General features: G+C 44.3%; 1 protein-coding gene across 10 annotated transcripts in view; it reads right to left on the bottom strand.

Annotated features, from left to right (window-relative positions):
* The window catches only part of PTPRM (protein tyrosine phosphatase receptor type M), an 892842-nt gene that overhangs the window by 171113 nt on the left and 701566 nt on the right, over positions 1–20163 (bottom strand). For all 10 annotated transcript variants that reach the window (XM_038746194.1, XM_038746195.1, XM_038746197.1 and 7 more), the window contains one exon: positions 7218–7369. In XM_038746194.1, coding sequence (XP_038602122.1) covers positions 7218–7369 — 152 coding nt within the window. The remainder of the gene's footprint in view (positions 1–7217; positions 7370–20163) is intronic.

Genomic DNA, 20163 nt, shown 5'->3' with positions numbered 1-20163 from the left:
GAGAGAGAGAGAGAGAGAGAGAGAGAGAAAAGAGAGTAAATATATTGGGAAAGAACTCTTAATTCTTCCATTGTTGTCTACCCAAATTCTGGGAAAACTCCCATCAGGGCAGAACTGGTTGCACTTCAAACTCATCCTTCCTAGCCTACAAGAGACTGTGGGAAGATCAAATTAGATTAGATGAGAGTATATATAAGTCTTAGGAAGAGAGGCATTGAACAAATCCCAGTCCGATTGTTTCAACAGTACCATTCTACTAAAAAAAAAAACACTCTCCCAACTAGGTCTCAAGCTAAGTGTTCCACACTGTTTTTTCTTCCTTTTCTAGCCATTTCTCACTGAATACCTTGCTTGTTTTTCATCTGCCTGTCACTCTCACCACAGACTGATAATCCTTTCGTTTGTTGCTAAAACTCACTTTTTTCGTTTCCTTGACTTCAGTGAGACTTCTTGGTCTAGAAATAATCAGACCACTGTAGTATGTAACTATTGCAGTGCAGTTTTATCCCTGTGATATGTGTGTGATTTGGGGATGATATGTGTGTGATTTGGGGATGGAGTGAGGGGCTGATGGGAAGGAAGAAGGGGGTTGTGGAGTCCACTGGTTCTGTTCATATCCATCAACCTATCTCTTCATGCTCAGTGCCCATTCCTCTGAGATATTACTCTTGGCCTGAGTTTTGATGGTATCACCTCCTCGATCATCACATCTCTAACATTGACAGTGCGCATTATGTACTTGTCAATTCCCTTAATGGCCTTGGTCGGTCCATTCCTTTGACAATCTTAACCAACTAAATTTCATGTTGGCATCTGTCAGTGAAGTGTGGCAAAGGTCAAAATAAGTTTCATTAAATACAAGGACTGGAAGAAACATAACATGGCTTCTTTGTCAGAATGCTGCAGAAACACTTCCTGAAACAACCTTATATTTCCCCCAGGTTGTTCTCCCATCTGGTTAATCATAATGTCCACTCTCTCGAAATTTGTTTTCCTTAACAGTTTCTGAAAGTGTCCCATCTCCACTGGCACAACACTGGGCTTTTCAGCTTGGCATGGTGGACAGAGCACAGGCCTGGGAGTCAGAAGGTCATGGGCTCTAAACCCGGCTCTGTCACTTGTCTGCTGTGAGGCCCTGGGCAAGTCACTTTGCTTCTCAGTTGCCTCATCTGTAAAATGGGGATGGAGTTTGTGAGTGCTACGCAGGACAGGGGCTGGGTCCAAACCTATTTGCTCATATCCACCCCATCGCTCATTATAGTGCCTAGCACAGAGTAAGCGCTTATCAAATACCATTCTTCTTCTTATTATTATTACTTTCCTAGGCTCCAAGGTTAAGAAGAAAAATGGCTGGCTCCCCCAGGTGCTCAAGGACTGCAAGCTCTCCCCAGATTCGTTTGAGCAAATGGCCTCTGAAAATACTAATTTGAACTAAGGTATACTGAAAGGTTCCTAGGGCTACAAGAAGGGCACAGAACCTACTGGGAACTATGCAATAAGACAAATTGCATTTTATGGTAAGGGAGGATAAATATCCTAAATATGAATTTATTTTCATTGGGGAAAGGATTAGGTCCCAGATGTGAAAGTAAGACACATTCCATATAGTCAAGGAAGAGGTTGTTTTCAAAATCCTCCTTAATGATATGGCGCATTTTTCCTCTAATGCGATAGGAGCAGCATGGGCTAGTGGAAAAAGAACAGGTCTACTAAATCAGAGGACCTGGATTCTAATCCTGGTCCACCACTTGACTGCTGTGTAACATATGTCAGGTTGTTTAACTTCTCTGGGCCTCAGTTACCTCATCTGTAAAATGGGATGTCGATACCTGTTCTCCTTCCTACTTAGACCGTGCGCCTCACATGGGACAGGGACGCTATTCAGTCAATCGTATTTATTGAGCACTTACCATGTGCAGAGCACTGTACTAAGCACTTGGAATGTACAATTCGGCAACAGATAGAGACAATCCCTGCCCAATCTGACTTTATTATCGAGTATCTACTCCAGCACTTCATACAGTGTTTGGCACATAGTAAGCACCTAACAAATACCATCATTATTATTATTCTCACAAACCTTGTGTTTCCTAGAACTCATTATGAATCTACAATTATTTCAATGGGAAATTAAAGAGTTAGGGAGAAAATGCTTCGCAAGTGTTTGAAATTTAGCATGGTTTCTCTCACACTAGCTGACATTCAAGAAGCTTGTGGAAGATAAAAATAAAAAGCCTTATCCAGCTTGTTCCACTTGAGGTTTTAGACTTACGAAGCTTGAATTCTATACTTCACTTGTTTCTCCAAACAAAGGCATTTATTTCCACTATTCACCCTCCCCTCTGCATCGACTATGTACTTGGCTTTCTACCTCTTAAGCATTTTAATACTAACCCCAGTCCCACAAAATTTATGCAAATATTCTCATATTCTATTATTTTCCTCTCCCTAATTTATTTTATTTTCTGTCTCCTACTGTAGATTGTAAGATCCTTGTGGGCAGGACACGTGTGTACCAACTCTGTTGTATTTTTCCAAGTTCTTATCAATCAATAGTATTTATTGAGCACTTACCATATGCAGAGCACTATACTAAATACTTGGGAGAGTACAATACAAAGAGTTGCTAGACACGTCCACAAGATATTAAAATAAATAAATTAACATAAATTATGGCTAGTCACATAAGTGCTGTGGGACAGATGGTCTGATGAGGGAATAGAAGTCACTTTAGTTCTCTGTACCTCATTTCCCATCTGTAAAATGGGGATAAAATATCTGTTCTCCCTCTCCTCTAACCAGTGAACCCCATATGGGACAAGGATGGTGTCCTGACCTGATTATCCTTTATCTACTTCAGCACTTCATACAGTGTAGAGTGAATAGTACTCTCTTAATATTACAATTATTATTATTATTGTTATTATTATTAGGGACAGTATAATGACATGCTAGTAATATATATGTTTACTTTTTGGAAGGGAATTGTTCATTCAATATCCCCATATGTAAACCCTCCAAAGAAATGGTAACAACTCTACTTTGGATTATGTCTACTTTGAAGTCCTAGCATTTTTTCTCCCCATTTTTTCTTTCCACTTGCAAACTCTATACATAACCCCTAAATTCCTGGACAATTGTTATCCACAGGCCTGTACAATCTGCCTGGGAGTGAGAGAGAGGGGGCTACTGACGCTTTCTTCCCAGTGATTTTTTTCCCTTTAATAACTACTTTCCTGTTTTGAGGGTCTAAACAAAAGAATTAGATGCTAAAATTCCTCCACCTGGATCACTCCCTATAGGTGAGCTTGAGGAATTCATGGTAAGCAATTAATTGTAAGAAATTGTGAGACGAGAGAGATGAAAGGATCCTGCTCAGTTCCAATCATTGATGGGAAGGGAGGGAAGGAGGGAGGGAAAAAGGGAGGGAGGGGAGAATTGGATGACAGAGACAGCACCGTAGACCACCCTCTTTTCCTGAAAACATTTTTAACTTTGGCTTTACTGACACTGCCCTCTCCTCCTATCTCTCTGGCTGCGTCTTCTATACTCTTTCGTTGGCTCTTCCTCTACTTCCCACCTTCTGTGAGGCCCCCTCAAAGCTCATTTCTGAGTCCCCTTATATTCTCCATCTACAGCCACTCCTCTGGAGAACTCATTGCTCTCACAAGTTTCAACTACCATCTCTATGTGGATAATTAACACTTCTACCTCTCCAGTCCTGACCTCTCTGATTTTTCCTCCATTTCCTCCTACCTTGAGGACATTTCCAAAATGTCTTTCCCAAAATGTTTTATTGGACAGCTTACTTGGATGTCCAAAACTCCCCATCTTCCCACCCAAAATCTGTCATCCCCATGACTTTCCCATGACTGTGGACAACGCTGCTACTCTCCTCGTCTCATGAGCTTGTAACCTTGGCATTATCCTCAACTCATCATTCTCATTCCACCCACACATTCAATTACATAATAATAATAATGATGATGACATTTATTAAGCGCTTACTATGTGCAAAGAACTGTTCTAAGCGCTGGGGAGGTTACAAGGTGATCAGGTTGTCCCACGGGGGGCGCTCACAGTCTTAATCCTCATTTTACAGATGAGGTAACTGAGGCCCTGAGAACTGAACTGACTTTTCCAAAGTCACACAGCTGACAATTACATGACAGGATCTCCACAGCGAGGTCTTAAAACACAACCAGGCCAACAGCAGCTACATTAAGCTCGTTGATTTTTTTGTTATGGTATTTAAGCCCTTGATATGCTCCAGCTACTGAACCATGCGCTTGGGGTAGAAATAAGGTAATCAGGTTGGACAAAATCCCTGTCCCATATGAGGCTCACAATCTAAGTTAGAGGGAGGAGGATTTAATCCCCATTTTACAAATGAGTTGGCTAAAGCACAGAGAAGTTGAGTCACTTGTCCAAGGTCACACAGCAGACAATAATAATAATAATAATGATGATGGGATTTGTTTAGCACTTACTATGTGCCAAGCACTGTTCTAAGTGCTGGGGTAGATACAAGGTAATCAGGTTGTCCCACGTGGGGCTCACAGTTTTAATCCCCATTTTACAGATGAGGTAAGTGAGGCAGAGAGAAGTGAAGTGACTTGCCCAAAGTCACACAGCTGACAAGCGGCAGAGTGGGATTGGAACCCACGACCTCTGACTCCCAAGCCCGTGCTCTTTCCACTAAGCCAGGCTGCTTCTTTAGACTGTAAGCTCCTTGTGGGCAGGGAACGTGTCTACCAACCCTGATGTATTGTACTCTTCCAAGCCTTGACTACAGTGCTGATCACACAGCGAGCACTCAATACCATTAATTCATTGATTGATTGATGAACATTACAAGAAGGGAGCAGTAATGCTACAGTTTCCCAGCATTAGGAAGCCCGGCTCTTTTGGGTTCCAGACCACTGGTGTGTGTGGGAAGAGTTGGGGGTAGGGGATGGGCAGGAGGAGGGAAGCTGCTTTAAGACAAGTGGCGGAGCCGAATTTAGGATCCTGGTCCTCTGTCTCCCAAGGCCCATGTTCTTTCCACTAGGCCATGCTGCTTCCCTGCTTTGCTTGGCCAGTTATGTGTGGAGAATCAAAGGCAGTAGCTCAGAGGACTCTATAAAGACTAGCGAAGAAAAGATCCTAGATTCATTCAATCGTATTTATTGAGCACTTACTGTTCGCAGAGTAATGTATTAAGCACTTATATTGACCCTAGCAAGCATGAGGCAGATAAGCACTGCTATGATTGGCTCAAACCTATCTGGCCTGCAACAAACAGAGCCTGGAAAGTTGTTGGGTGGGGGGGTGGGGAGGGATCCCTTCTAGACTGTGAGCCCGTTGTTGGGTAGGGACCGTCTCTATATGTCACCAACTTGTACTTCCCAAGCGCTTAGTACAGTGCTCTGCACACAGTAAGCACTCAATAAATACGACTGAAAGAATTTGGAGCTGAGGTGGCGCTAACAGCATCTATAAAGCATCTGACTTCGGTGATTACAATCCTTGTATATCCTGGAAAGGACTCAAAGGACTCACAGTCACACTCACACAATCACACTTTGGGAAGCAGGATGGTGCAGTGTATAGAGTCAGGAGGTCATGGGTTCTAATCCTGGCTCTGCCACTTGACTGCTCTGTGACCCTGGGCAAGTCACTTAACTTCTCTGTGCCTCAGTTACCTCATCTATAAAAAGGGGATTGAGACTGTGAGTCCCATGTGGGACAAGTACTGTGTCCAACCTGATTTGCTTCTAACCACCCCAGTGCTTAGCTCACTGTGAGCAGGGAATGTGTCTGTTGATTTTTTATTGTACTCTCCCAAGAACTTAGTAGAGTGCTCTGCACACAATAAGAGTTCAATAAATATGACTGAATGAATGCAGTGCCTGGCATGTAGTAGGTTCTTAATAAATACCACAATTATTATTATTTACAGGAATATGTTGGAATAAGAAACAAAATGGTATACAGGCATTAAACTGCCTGCAGAGTATTTCCTCCAATCTGACATGTTTCCACCACAGTATACCTTGGACCTTCTGGAACATGAAGAGCCCCTGAACACAAAGTGTTAATAAGCAATGTTTCTATTGGATACAAGATCCCAGCTTTTTTTAAAAAATGGTATTTGTTAAGTGCTTACTATTTGTCAAGCACTGTTCTAAGCACTGGGCAGATACAAATCAAACTGGTGGGACACAGTCCCTAACCCACAAGGGGCTCACAGTCCAATTAGGAGGGAGACCAGGAATTCAATCCCCATTTTACATTTGAGGCCACTGAAACATTGAGAAGTTAAGTGACTTGCCCAAGGTCACACAGCAGGCAAATTGGCACGGCCAGAATTAGAACCCAGGCTCTCTGACTCCCAGGCTTATGCTCCTTCCACTAGGCCACAACTGCTTCTCTTTACGGCTCACAATGCCTAGTGGAAAGAGCATGGACCTCAGAGTCAGCGGAACTGGGTTCTAATCCTGGTTCTGCCACTTACCAGCTACATGACCTTGGGAAAGTCACTTAACTTCTCTATGCCTCAGTTCCCTCATCTGCAAAATGAGGATTCAATACCTGTTCTCTGTCCTACTTAGACTGTGAGCCCCACGTGAGACCTGATTACTTTGGATCTACCCCAGAGCTTAGTATAGTGGTTAACTCGTAGTAAGCCCTTAATAAATACCACAATTATAATTAGCAAGGACAGAAAACTTCAGTTCCCCTTGCTGCCAGTTTTTTGAGAAGGCTAGCCGATCTTCTGGCGCAGTGGATAGTCACAGACCTGGGATTCAGAAGGTCATGGGTTTTAATCCCAGATCCATCACTTGTCTGCTGTATGACTTTGGGCAAATCACTTTACTTCCCCGTGCCTCAGTTACCTTGTCTGTAAAATGAGGATTGAGACTGTGAGCCCCACATGGGACAGGGACTGTGTCCAACCTGATTTGCTTGGACCCACTCCATCACTTAGTACGGTGCCTGGCATATAATATGTGCTTAACAAATACCACAGTTATTGTTATTATCATGACAACGGCCTGTCTCATTCCAACTAGGCACTTGAGTACAGTGCAGAAGAAGATACAACCTAGGAACTGGACATCGAATAAAACGTGTGGGGCCTGACAGTTCTTCTACATCCTTGCCTGTGACTAAGAAAACCTCGCCATCGAACAAGACAGAAAAAGACTGAAAGTCGAAAGATTTTCCGAACATACATCTCCCATTCAGATTGTGGGTATCCATGAAAGAGAACGCCTCATCACAGTTGGTGCCTTGCTCGGCGTAGCTTTTATCCATCGAATTCACCATCACCGTCATCTCCTGCCGGGTGTTGCTCATTGTTTCCTTTCTCTTCTTGGCCAATTTCCTTAGGAAATGAAGATGAAAAAGTATAGTTATGCATGTATGCCTATACATACATGTCTTCAATACACAGAGTTGAGATATTTATTGACTGGTGATTAGATTTAAACATATACCTTATCGAAAAGCAATTTTACATCAGTATGAGCATAACTCGAATGCATTTGAATGCAAGATATCACAATTCAGTGAGCTACTGAGCATATATTGGATGCTGAGCAGAAGATGGAGATGATGTAATCCTTGCCCATGAATCAATTACTCGATCGATTAATCCATCAACGGGATTTATTGTGTTTTACTGTTTGCAGAGCACTGTACTAAGTGTTTGGGGAAGAACAATATAAATAGAGTTGGTAGGTATAATCTCTCCCCACAGAGAGTTTACACTCTATGGTGGGAGACAGACATTTAAAAAAAATTATAGACAGGGTAAATAATAGAGCATAAGGATATTTACTTAAGTGCTGTGGGGCTGACCTCACAATCTAATAGGCGAGACTAATTGATGAATACACCACCATATCACCTCATTACAAAATACCCACCATGTTAGCTTAAAAAATAGATGTACCCTAACTATTTAGCATGAGAATTATGGCCACTGACCTAAGTTTCTAAAACACCAATCAACCTAGTACTGAAGTATGGAGAAATTTTCATGCATCAATATTAAAATGTGGAAAAACACCATTGTGAAGTCAAATACCGATGAGCTATTCTCTCTGAAAAACAATGCCAAAAATCAGCTCGTGATCACTAACATTGCTTTCCACCTCACCAACTGAATGGTATCATGGACGTGCCAGGTTTGATTAAAATAGATGAGAGGAAAACAATCTACTTGCAACAATGCAACATAGCATCCACTCCTTGGACCTCTTCATGATCATAAAAAAGAGACCTGCAGAATCCTGTGACGTGATACGATTAAGAACATTAAACAATTACTGAGTCAGTTCACTGGCCCCTTATTCTCCCTTGAGTGAAATGTCACAAGTATATGACTATCAGGATGCAAGAACTGGGAGCCCATCATTCTTTGACTCGGTGATAAAATGTAGCAGCCCATTCCAGGCCATAGCTTCACTAGTCATGGCAGCATCAAACTGCAACTCCTCAGTCAACCAATCAATCAATCAATCAATCCATCCATCGTAATTATGGAGCACCTACTGTGTGCAGAGCACTGTCCAAAGCCCTTGGGAGAGCACAATATAATGGAGCTGGAAGACACCTTCCCTACCCATAACGAGTTTATAGACTAGAGGGGGAGACAGACATTAACATAAATCAATAAATTACAGAAATGTATGTAAGTGCTATGGGGCTAAGGGAGGGTGACTAAATGGTGCAAATCCAAGTGCAAGAGCAGTGCAGAAGGGTATGGAGGAAGAGGAAATGGCATGGGCGAGTTTTAACATCCCTCTGTAGTTAATGCTTTACAAGCAGGAAATAAACACAGGGAATATGTCACCACTGGCGAAGGAGAGTCAGCTCAAGATGTAGGCATGTGTGATCCCTAATGGGTTACTAGAGGGAACATTAGTGGTAGAGAGGAGGAAATCTAGTTTTTATATGGTACATCTAAAACATTAAGCCAGGTGTCAAGGAGGACAATATCACCTATTTCCTTCTAGCATCTTGACTTTTTTGCTTTTTTTTTTTAATGGTTAAGTACTTACTATGTGCCAGGCACTGAATTAAGCACTAGGGTAAGATACAAGCTAATCACGTTGGACATAATCCCTGTCCTATGTGGGGCACTCAGTCTTAATCCCCATTTTACAGATGAGGAACCTGAGGCACAGAGTTATGCAGCAGATAACTGGCAGGGCCAAGATTAGAACCCAGGTCCTTCTGACTCCTAGGCCCTTGCTCTATCTACTGGGGGGCCTTGCTTCTCTAATAACCTTGCTATATGCAATAAACTCTAACAATCTTGCTGAAAACCTTGCTAAGCACAATGAAAGGAGGCACTTCCTTTTAAGCTTTGGACTTTAGATCCTGGACTCCAAGACCCTTATTTTAATAACCAAACTGATACATGGAGGCAGCTGAAGACAAACCTATGAAGTGAAAACCAGCTCAAAGCACAGTGCGATTTTTCTTCCCACTAACTTTCTTAACTGGCATTAATATGGAAAGGGAGAAGGGGAGGGTGAACCCACATTATAGGAAAGTTGCTTCATGCTCATCCTCCACAAATTCTTGAATAACCTCCTTCCACCTTTGAAGAGGAGGAAACAGAATTACAAAAGGAGAATAAGTGGAAGACTCAGAATACTATTATGTAGAAAATGGGGGAGGTGATAGGCTTTCCAAATTGAGTTATTAGTCAGACAGCAGCATAACCTGTCAACAAAGTGAAGCGAGAATACCATGGACGAAAATGCCAAGGACCAAATGTCGCGCAGCAATAGAGCATGTAGCAATAATGATACTGTTATTAGGACCCCCGGCTCTCTCTTCAGCTAATGATCTGTTCAGGAATTGTAGTCCTGTGAGGAGGGCAAGAGGGTAGGGAGTTCAGGCATAGTGGGTGATTGAATGGCAAAAGAGTCTCCCCCCTCTTGGAAAAAATATGCCATCATTTACAAGGCCAAGCCAATCAGTCAGTCAATCTGTCAGATTTACCGAGTGCTTACTGTGCTAAAATGGGGACTGAGACTGTGAGCCTCACATGAGACAACCTGATAACCTTGTATCTACCCCAGTGCTTAGAACAGTGCTTGGCATGTTGGCATGTAGCAAGCACTTAACAAATGCCATCATCATCATCATCACTGTACTAAGCACTTGGAAGAGTGCAATATTCATTCATTCAATCGCATTTATTGAGCGCTTATTGTGTGCAGAGCACTGTACTATGCGCTTTGAAAGTACAATCCAGCAATAGAGACAATCCCTTCCACACGGGGCTTATATATAACAGAGTTGGTAGACAAGTTCCCTGACCAAATGAGTTTACAGTCTAGAGAGGGAGATGGACATTGATAAAAAGAAATAAATTAGGAAATAAATCAGTTAATAAATCACATTAAAAAAATTATATTAGTGGCATTTGTTAAATACTTACTACGTGCCAGGCACTGTACTACATGCTGGGGAAGATACAAGGTAACTGGACAGAGTCCCTGTCCCACATAGGGTTCACAGTCTTAATCCCCATTGATCAGATAACTGAACCACAGATATGTTAAGTGACTTGCCCAAGGTCACACAAGCAGACAAGTGTCGGAACTAGCATTAGAAACCAGGACCTCTGACTCCCAGGCCTGTGCTCTGTCCACTAGGCCATATTGCTTCTCAATATGTTTGCGCAGAGGACCATACTAAGGAGTTGGAAGAGTACAAAATAACATATTTGGTTGACATGTTCCCTACCCACAGATCAACAGGAGCAGAATTGCTTTCAGTCTCTATTAGCATGAGTGAAAAGTTCTCAGAAGAGGTTCCTGAAATCACAGTGGTGTCAAAGAATCCCAGTAGGCTGGTTTAAAGGGGGAATCAATCAATCAGTCTGTCAATTATATTTTTTGAGCACTTACTGTGTGCAGGGCATTGTACTAGGTGCTTGGGAGAGTAATGAGAAGCAGCATGGCCTAGTGGAGAGATCCCAGGCCTGGGAGTCAGAAGGACCTGGGTTCTAATCCTGGCTCTGCCACTTGTCTGCTGTGTGACCCTGGGCAAGTCACTTTACTTCTCTGTGCCTCTGTTCCCTAGTCTGTAACATGGGGATTAAGACTATGAGCCCTATGTGGGACAGGGACTGTGTCCAACCCAATTTCCTTGAATCTAGCCCAGTGCTTACAGCAGTGCCTGGCATATGGTAGGCGCTTAATAAATGCCACAATTATTATTACATATTTCTTCCCCGACCACAGTGAGCTCACAGTGTAAGAGGAAGAATCTAGTCTTTTCCTCCCAGATGAAAGATCTCTCTGGTTAGAATAGTCCTCGACACATAGGAAGTGCTCTATGCATATGATAACGATAAATTGTTTGTTCATTTGTAACAGTATGTCCTAAGTGCTTTCTATGCCAGGAGCTGAACTAAGCCTTGGGATAGATACAAGTTAATTAGGTTGGTCACAGTCCATGTCACTCTTTCATTCATTCAATCATTTCCCATGATACAACCAGCTTATGTTTCTTGAATATTTGTTGTATTGTGGGGAACATTTTCTATATAATAATAATAATGGTATTTGTTAAGTGCTTACTATGTGCCACGCACTGTTCTAAGCACTGAGATAGATACAAGGTTACCTGGTTGTCCCATGTGGGGCTCACAGTCTTAACCCCCATTTTACAGATGAGGTAACTGAGGCACAGAGAAGTTAAGTGACTTGCCCAAAGTCACAAAGCTGACAAGTGACAGAGCCGGGATTAGAACCCATGACCTCTAGTCCCAAGCCTGGGCTCTTTCCACTGAGCCATGAATTAAGTTCATTAAGTGTGCCCCTTGGGCACCCTATACTAGGGCTGTTTGTTTACACTGCCTAGAAAAATAGGGATGTGTTTAATCAAACAGAACTGTCTTTAATTTCAAGTCCAACCATGGCTCTGTCACTCTACTGGGTCCCTTTAGTTGCATCTAATATTTCAAAGTGCAACTCATGATCTCCTGCTGAAGGAGATGTATATGCAAATGTCCGCAAGGGAAGTCGGAATGATGATTTCATCTTGCTTCTCTACTGGAGGAGGAGGCATAAGCGTCTAAAAGCTCATGGTTCTTTGGGCGCCAGTTCTAGTTCAGACAGACCCCTGTGATGCCATCGCCTATTTATATCATTGCTACTGTTTTATCGCTTCTGCATCTCAATTGTTAACCTCCCGCTGTACTGTCACTTGCCCTGCTGACCTCACCATGAACTTTCAATTCCCTTTCTCCCAACTGCCATTCCCATTCCTCACGTTCCCCTTCCCCTCTTCCACCCAGCCTTTTCCCTCCCTCTCCCCCACCAAGACCACTCCCCCTCACTCCCTACCAAGGATCCCTCTGTACCAGCGCCAGTCCTTCACTCCTCCCTCCCGGCCCCCTCCCTCCCTTTCTCCCCGCCCCCACCCCATCCCAGTTCTCCTTTCCCATCGCAGCCCCTCTTCCCACTCTCCCCGCCTAGGCCCCTGCCAACTCATCCCAATCCAAACCCTCCCCACCCCTCGCACCCTTCCCCCTCCATCCCCTCCCTCGACAGATGCTGTCAAGTGTGGCCTCTGGAACCCCTGCTCCGTTTTAAGTAAGATCCCTTTCATCCTGGACCTATTCCTTTCCAGCTCTCTCCTCCTCCTCGCCCTAACTGAAACATGGTTGTCTCCGGATGACACGGTCTCTTCTGCTGCTCTCTCCAGTGGAGGCCTCTTCTTCTCCCACTCCCCCAGACTCACCGGAAAAGGAGGAGGTGTCGGTTTCCTTCTCGCTCCCGAATGTCGCTTTCGCACTATCCCTCCTCCCCCTTCCCTTTCTTTCCCTTCCTTTGAAGCCCACATTATTCGCCTCTACCACCTCCTCCAGATTCTTGTAGCCGTCATCTACCGCCCCCACCCCCCCCGGCCCCACCTCCAACTTCTTTAACGATTTTGACCCCTTCCTCACCTTCCTTCTCTCCTTTTCCATGCCCACTCTGATCCTCGGAGACTTCAACATCCACATGGATATCCCTGACGACTCCACTGCCGCCCGCCTTCTATCTCTCCTTGACGCTGCCAACCTCTTGCTCCACCCCACCTCGCCCACTCACCAACTTGGTCACACCCTCGACCTCATCATCTCCTATCGCTGCACTGTGTCCACCCCCACCAACTCTAAGATCCATCTCTCTGATCATAATCTTCTCACCTGCCTCCTCACTAACACTCCTTTCCCCTGTAAATCTATATTACTGCCTCACAGAGATCTCCATTCTCTTGACCCCATCCATCTTTTGAGCGCCTCACACCCCACCTCGCCTCCCTCTCCTCTCTACCCAGTCTTGATAATCAGATTACTGCTCTCAACTGTACCCTTTCTACTCAGCTAGACTCACTCGCTCCCCTTTCCCTTCGCCGCTCTCGTACCACTAACCCACAGCCCTGGATCACTGCCACTGTCCGCCTCTTTCGCTCTTATGCTCGAGCTGCCGAACGCTCTGGCGAAAGTCTAAACACCATGCCAATTCACTTCAAGTTTATCCTTTCCTGCCTTAACTCAGCCCTCTGCTCTGCCAGACAAAACTATTTCTCCTCACTTATTGACATCCATGCCCATCATCCCCGTCAGCTCTTCCGTACATTCAACTCCCTTCTCAGGCCCCCGGTTCCTCCCCCTCCTCCTTCCCTCACCCCCAATGATCTGGCCTCCTACTTCATTAACAAAATTCAATCCATCAGGTCTGACCTCCCCAAAGTCACTCCCCCTCCTTCTCCAACCCCCTGGCTCTCAACACCCTCTGCTACTCTCCCATCCTTCCCAGCAGTATCCTCAGAGGAGCTCTCCTCCCTCCTCTCAAGTGCTACGCCGGCCACCTGTGCTTCTGACCCCATTCCCTCTCATCTCATGAAATCTCCTGCTCCATCCCTTCTCCCCTCCTTAACTTCCATCTTCAACTGCTCACTCTCCACTTCCCCTCTGCCTTCAAACACGCCCATGTCTCTCCCATCCTAAAAAAAGCCCTCTCTTGACCCCACCTCAGCTTCTAGTTATCACCCCATATCCCTCCTACCATTCCTTTCCAAACCCCTTGAACGAGTTGTCTACACGTGCTGCCTCGAATTCCTCAACACTAACTCTCTCCTCGACCCCCTCCAGTCTGGCTTCCGTCCCCTACATTCCACGGAAACTGCCCTCTCAAAGGTCACCAATGACCTCCTGCTTGCCAAATGCAACGGCTCATACTCTATCCTAATCCTCCTCGACGTCTCAGCTGCCTTCGACACTGAGGACCACCCCCTTCTCCTCAACACGCTATCCTACCTTGGCTTCACCGACTCCGTCCTCTCCTGGTTCTCCTCTTATCTCTCCGGTTGTTCATTCTCAGTCTCTTTTGCAGGCTCCTCCTCCCCCTCCCATCCCCTTACTGTGGGGGTTCCCCAAGGTTCAGTTCTTGGTCCCCTTCTGTTCTCGATCTACATTCACTCCCTTGGTGACCTCATTCACTCCCACGGCTTCAACTATCATCTCTACGCTGATGACACCCAAATCTACATCTCTGCCCCTGCTCTCTCCCCTTCCCTCCAGGCTCGCATCTCCTCCTGCCTTCAGGACATCTCCATCTGGATGTCTGCCCGCCACCTAAAACTCAACATGTCCAAGACTGAACTCCTTGTCTTCCCTCCCAAACCCTGCCCTTTCCCTGACTTTCCCATCACTGTTGAAGGCACTACCATCCTTCCCGTCTCACAAGCCCGCAAACTTGGTGTCATCCTCGACTCCACTCTCTCTTTCACCCTTCACATCCAAGCCGTCACCAAAACCTGCCGGTCACAGCTCCGCAACATTGCCAAGATCCGCCCTTTCCTCTCCATCCATACCACTACCCTGCTCGTTCAAGCTCTCATCCTATGGACTACTGCATCAGCCTCCTCTCTCTCCTATCCTCGTGTCTCTCCCCACTTCAATCCCATACTTCATGCTGCTGCCCGGATTGTCTTTGTCCAGAAACGTTCTGGGCATATTACTCCCCTCCTCAAAAATCTCCAGTGGCTACCAATCAATCTGTGCATCAGGCAGAAACTCCTTACCCTCGGCTTCAAGGCTCTTCATCACCTCGCCCCCTCCTACCTCACCTCCCTTCTCTCCTCCAGCCCAGCCCACACCCTCCGCTCCTCTGCCGCTAATCTCCTCACCGTGCCCTGTTCTCGCCTGTCCCACCGTCGACCCCCGGCCCACATCATCCCCCCTGGCCTGGAATGCCCTCCCTCTGCCCATCCACCAAGCTAGCTCTCTTCCTCCCTTCAAGGCCCTACTGAGAGCTCATCTCCTCCAGGAGGCCTTCCTAGACTGAGCCACTTCCTTCCTTTCCCCCTCGTCCCCCTCTCCATCCCCCCATCTTACCTTCCCCACAGCACCTGTATATATGTATATATGTTTGTACATATTTATTACTCTATTTATTTATTTTACTTGTACATATCTATTCTATTTATTTTATGTTGTTAATATGTTTGGTTTTGTTCTCTGTCTCCCCCTTCTAGACTGTGAGCCCACTGTTGGGTAGGGACTGTCTCTATATGTTGCCAACTTGTACTTCCCAAGCACTTAGTACAGTGCTCTGCACACAGTAAGTGCTCAATAAATACGACTGATTGATTGATTGACTGACAGACCCAGTTGCAAATGTGTGGCAAGAAGCTGACTCAGAGAGTTGGAGAAGCTGCAAAGTGAGCCCAGCAGGAAGAAGAGACGTGTTGGGCACATTCTCTAAAGAATGATTCCTTTTCAGATAAATAGAATCAGCACTCTTGCCTTAGTCAATAAGGCCTGGAGAGACAAGTCTCGTATTTGCAATATTCCCTAAGACTTAGTTCAATATTTTCTTTCAAAGGCCCTCCAATCAAGGGTAAGGGATTTTGAGCCTTTGGAGCATGTGGAAGACCTCTTATGGCAAGAATAAATTCCAGACCACTCATCCTCGGACCTCGGTCATGCAACTTTCACAGATGATGACGATTATTATTTGGGAAAACAATGAGTATTTAAGTATTAATCTTTTGCAGCTCTGCCATCAAGAAGGGAGTAGCTCCCTTTGAGCAAATATCTTCATATGGAAAGAGAGGGGGAGGATGGAAAGAGAAAAAAGCACTAGGCACTACAAACATTAAGTTACAACAATACAACAAGGATCAAATTTTTGGTGTGCCCAATGTGGTTGATACTGTCGACTTCATTTGGCCTTTTCATGCATGAATTGGTGAACTTCATTATATAACTAGATGAACTTCAACTATATAAATCATCAATCGTATTTATTGAGTGCTTACTGTGTGCAGAGCACTGTACTAAGCGCTTAAACTATATATATGCTCAGAGAAGCAGTGTGGCTCAGTGAAAAGAGCACGGGCTTGGTTCAGAGGTCACAGGTTCTAATCCCACCTCTGCCATTTGTCAGCTGTGTGACTTTGGGCAAGTCACTTAACTTTTCTGGGCCTCAGTTACCTCATCTATAAAATGGGGATTAAGACTGTGAGCCCCACGTGAGACAACTTGAATACCTTGTATCCCCCCAGTGCTTAGAACAGTGCTTGGTAAATAGTAAGCGCTTAACAAATACCATTATTATTATTATTGTTATTATTATATATAGTTCTCCTTTGTATTTGAAGAAAACCCCACTGACAATTATACTTACATACATATGCACACACACATACACACGCACACACAGAGACATATGTATATGTCTATATACATACTGTCTCCCCCTTCTCTAGTTTAAGCTCGTTGTGGGCAGGGAATATGTCTGTTTATTTTTCTTTTGTACTTGGCCAAGGACTTAGTACAGTGCTCTGCACACAGTAAGTGCTCAATAAATATGATTGACTGACCTACTGCTTATATCCCTGCTCCTGACTGATGGATCCCACAGAGCTTTCCAGGTCTAGGACTAAATGGCTGGGAAGGATCTGACGATCCATTCATTCATTCAACTGTATTTACTGAGCTCTTACTATGTGCAGAGCACTGTACTAAGCCCTGGGGAGAGTACAATACAAGAAAAAGCAGATCCATTCCCTGCCCACAATGAGCTTGGAGACTACAGCATCTCCCTACTTACAAACTTCTTCTGGTCACAAGATTTAATATTGTTTAATCCATCACTCATTCATTCAATCGTATTTATTGAGTACTTACTGTGTGCAAAGCACTGTACTAAGTGCTTGGGAAGTACAAGTTGGCAACATATAGAGACGGTCCCTAACCAACAATGGGCTTTTAGACTTCCAGCCCATTCATTCATTCATTCATTCAATCAATCATATTTATTGAGTGCTTACTGTGTTCAAAGCACTCTACTAAGTGCTTAGTTCAAAGATTGAAAGGAAGGGTTTTTAATGGTATTTATTAAGCCCTTACTGTCAAACACTGTTTTAAGTTCTGGAGTAGTTACAAATCAATCAGGTTGGGCACCGATCCTGTCCTGCACAGGGCTCACAGTCTAAGTAGGAGGGAGTATGATTTAACCCCTGTTTTACAGTTGAGGAAATTGAGGCACAGAGAAGTTAGGTGATTTGCCCATGGTTACACCACAAGTATTAGTAGAGCTGGGATTAGAACCCAGATCCTCTGACTCCCAATCCCATGCTTGGCATTTATTGAGCACTTACTGTGTGCAGAACACTGCACTAAGCACTCACAAGAGTATAAAGCAACAGAGTTGGTTGACACATTCCCTGCCCACAAGGCTATTACAAGATGGTGGCTCTGGAGTGTCAGGATTCAGAAACAGCATCTTGGAACCAAAGTGCTCTTCACACAGTAAATGCTCAATAAAAATAATTAATTGACTGACTGCCATCATGAGGATGGGCATCAAGGCGGGCAGCCACCAACATGGTTCCTCCAATATACCTGGCACCACGGTCAAAGAGAGAATGCTGGGTTGGGGGTGCCCTCTGGACTAATCCAGCGATGATGTTGCTGTTACAGAAGCAGCATGGAGTAGTGGAGAGAGCAAGGTCCTGGGACTCAGAAGATCATGGGTTCTAATCCTGGCTCCACCACTTGTCTGCTCTGTGAGCTTGGGCAAGTCACTTTGCTTCTCTGTGCCTCAGTTACCTCATCTGTAACATGGGGGTTGAGATCGTGAGCCCCATGTGGGACAGGGACTGTATCCAGCTCGATTTGTTTGCATCCACCCCAGTGCTTAGTAGAGTGCCTGGTACATAGCGCTTAGTGGATACCATAATTATTACTAATACTACTATTTTATTTTTATCTTCTGTGCTGTGGATAGTAGAGCTACTCTATTATCCAACCTCCACCTCTCCTCACCCACTCAATCAATCGTGTTCTTGAAGCACTTATTGGGTGCAGAGCATTGTACTAAGTGCTTGGGAGAGTACAATACAACAGGGTTCATAGACACATTCCCCGTGCTTGACCTTTCCTTCTTTCTTGAGACTCCTGTAGTTTCCCACTGTCCAAATGCTCTTGCTAGTACTCTATGTGATTCCAATCCTATCTTACATACTCCTTTATTCACTCATTAAACTGTATTTTTTGAGCGCTTATTGTATGTAGAGCACTAGAGTGCTTGGGAGAGTATAATATAACAATAAACAGATACAATCCCCACTCCTTGGGGTCAGGCAGCATCCCTTTTGTAGCAAGGCATTGTGTTCCACTTTGCCCTCATTACAGTGACCCAATCAAGTGACCAATGAATCAACAATCTGATTCTCTCCTACAATATGCACCTAATGCTGGGCTTCTGCCTGACAGTTATTGCCTTCATCAAGAAACAACCCATGTGCATCTAATTCGATTTACAAACCCAGTGAACATTTTTAGGCAGTAAATAAATGATCGGCAGAAAAAACAAATGCAATATCGCCCATCATTAGTGATACCGGGCTTCGTTTTACTTGTCCCAGCAAAACAGTAAGAATCCAGAGAGCTCGAGTCTAGAGAAGGCACAGACAACACAAGAAGGGTGAAATCCATGATAAGGCAAATTGGGAATAAAATGACATTAGCGACAGCGAGTGCTTACTTACCGTCAATTTCTGTTGCTGATTTCCAAGTATATACATTATGCTAAAATTTAATGGTCTCAAAAATGTTATTTTACAGGAAAAATAAATCGGCCCACTGTCAACGTTTTATCGGACAACAAACACAAGAAGATAGGGGATGAATTTTTAAATGCACAAACATTATCCTACAGGATCTCCTGCTTGTCCAATAATGTTGTCTGTGAAGCTAAGAAGTTGCTCAGGAGAGAGGAAGATATGTTTGTTAGAGTAACTACAGAAACACAGTAGATATGGTGGGGAGGTATTGGGTTCCAGATTCACATTACCTCCATCTCCTACTTTAGGAATTCATGAAAGCTGTCTAGTGGTCTATTTAAGTTCAGCACTCCGCTTACAAGAATGGCATTATATCATCATTGGGAAGCAGTGTGGTTCAGTGGAAAGAGCATGGGCATAGGAATCAGAGGTCATAGGTTATAATCCCGGCTCCGCCACTTGTCAGCTGTGTGACTTTGGGCAAGTCACTTAACTTCCCTGTGACTCAGCTACCTCATTGTAAAATGGGGGTTAAAACTGTGAGCCCCATGTGGGACAACCTGATTACCTTGTATCCCCCCCACCCTGCGCTTAGAACAGTGCTGGGCACAAAGTAAGCGCTTAACAAATGCCATCTTTATAATAATAATCATCATCATCATCATTATCATCATCATCACCATCATCATTCTCCTCCTCCTTTTGGACAAACAGTGTGATGCTTGCCCTCCTTGACATCCAACTGCAAGGTTAGGGATGAACCATCCATCACTGAATCTTGGAATTTCAGTGCGCCTCATGCTATGTGAGGCCTTGGGCAAGTCACTTCACTTCTCTAAACTTCAGCTACTTCATCTGTAAAATGGGGATATGAGACTGTGAGTCCCATGTGAGACAGGGACTGTGTCCAACCCGACTGGCTTGTATCCATCCCAGCACATAGTACAGTGAAAGGCACATAGTAAGAACTTAACAAATACTACAATTATTATGATTATGTAGTAGGCAGGGGCACAAAGAGACTTAATAATCATAATAATATTAATAGCATTTGTTAATTGCTTACTATGTGCCTTCACTGTACTA

Source organism: Tachyglossus aculeatus, chromosome 5 (genome assembly GCF_015852505.1).
Source record: "Tachyglossus aculeatus isolate mTacAcu1 chromosome 5, mTacAcu1.pri, whole genome shotgun sequence".
Taxonomy (NCBI): Eukaryota; Metazoa; Chordata; class Mammalia; order Monotremata; family Tachyglossidae; genus Tachyglossus; species Tachyglossus aculeatus.
Note: the sequence above shows the minus strand (reverse complement) of the source record. Positions and strands in the feature narration are given on the sequence as shown.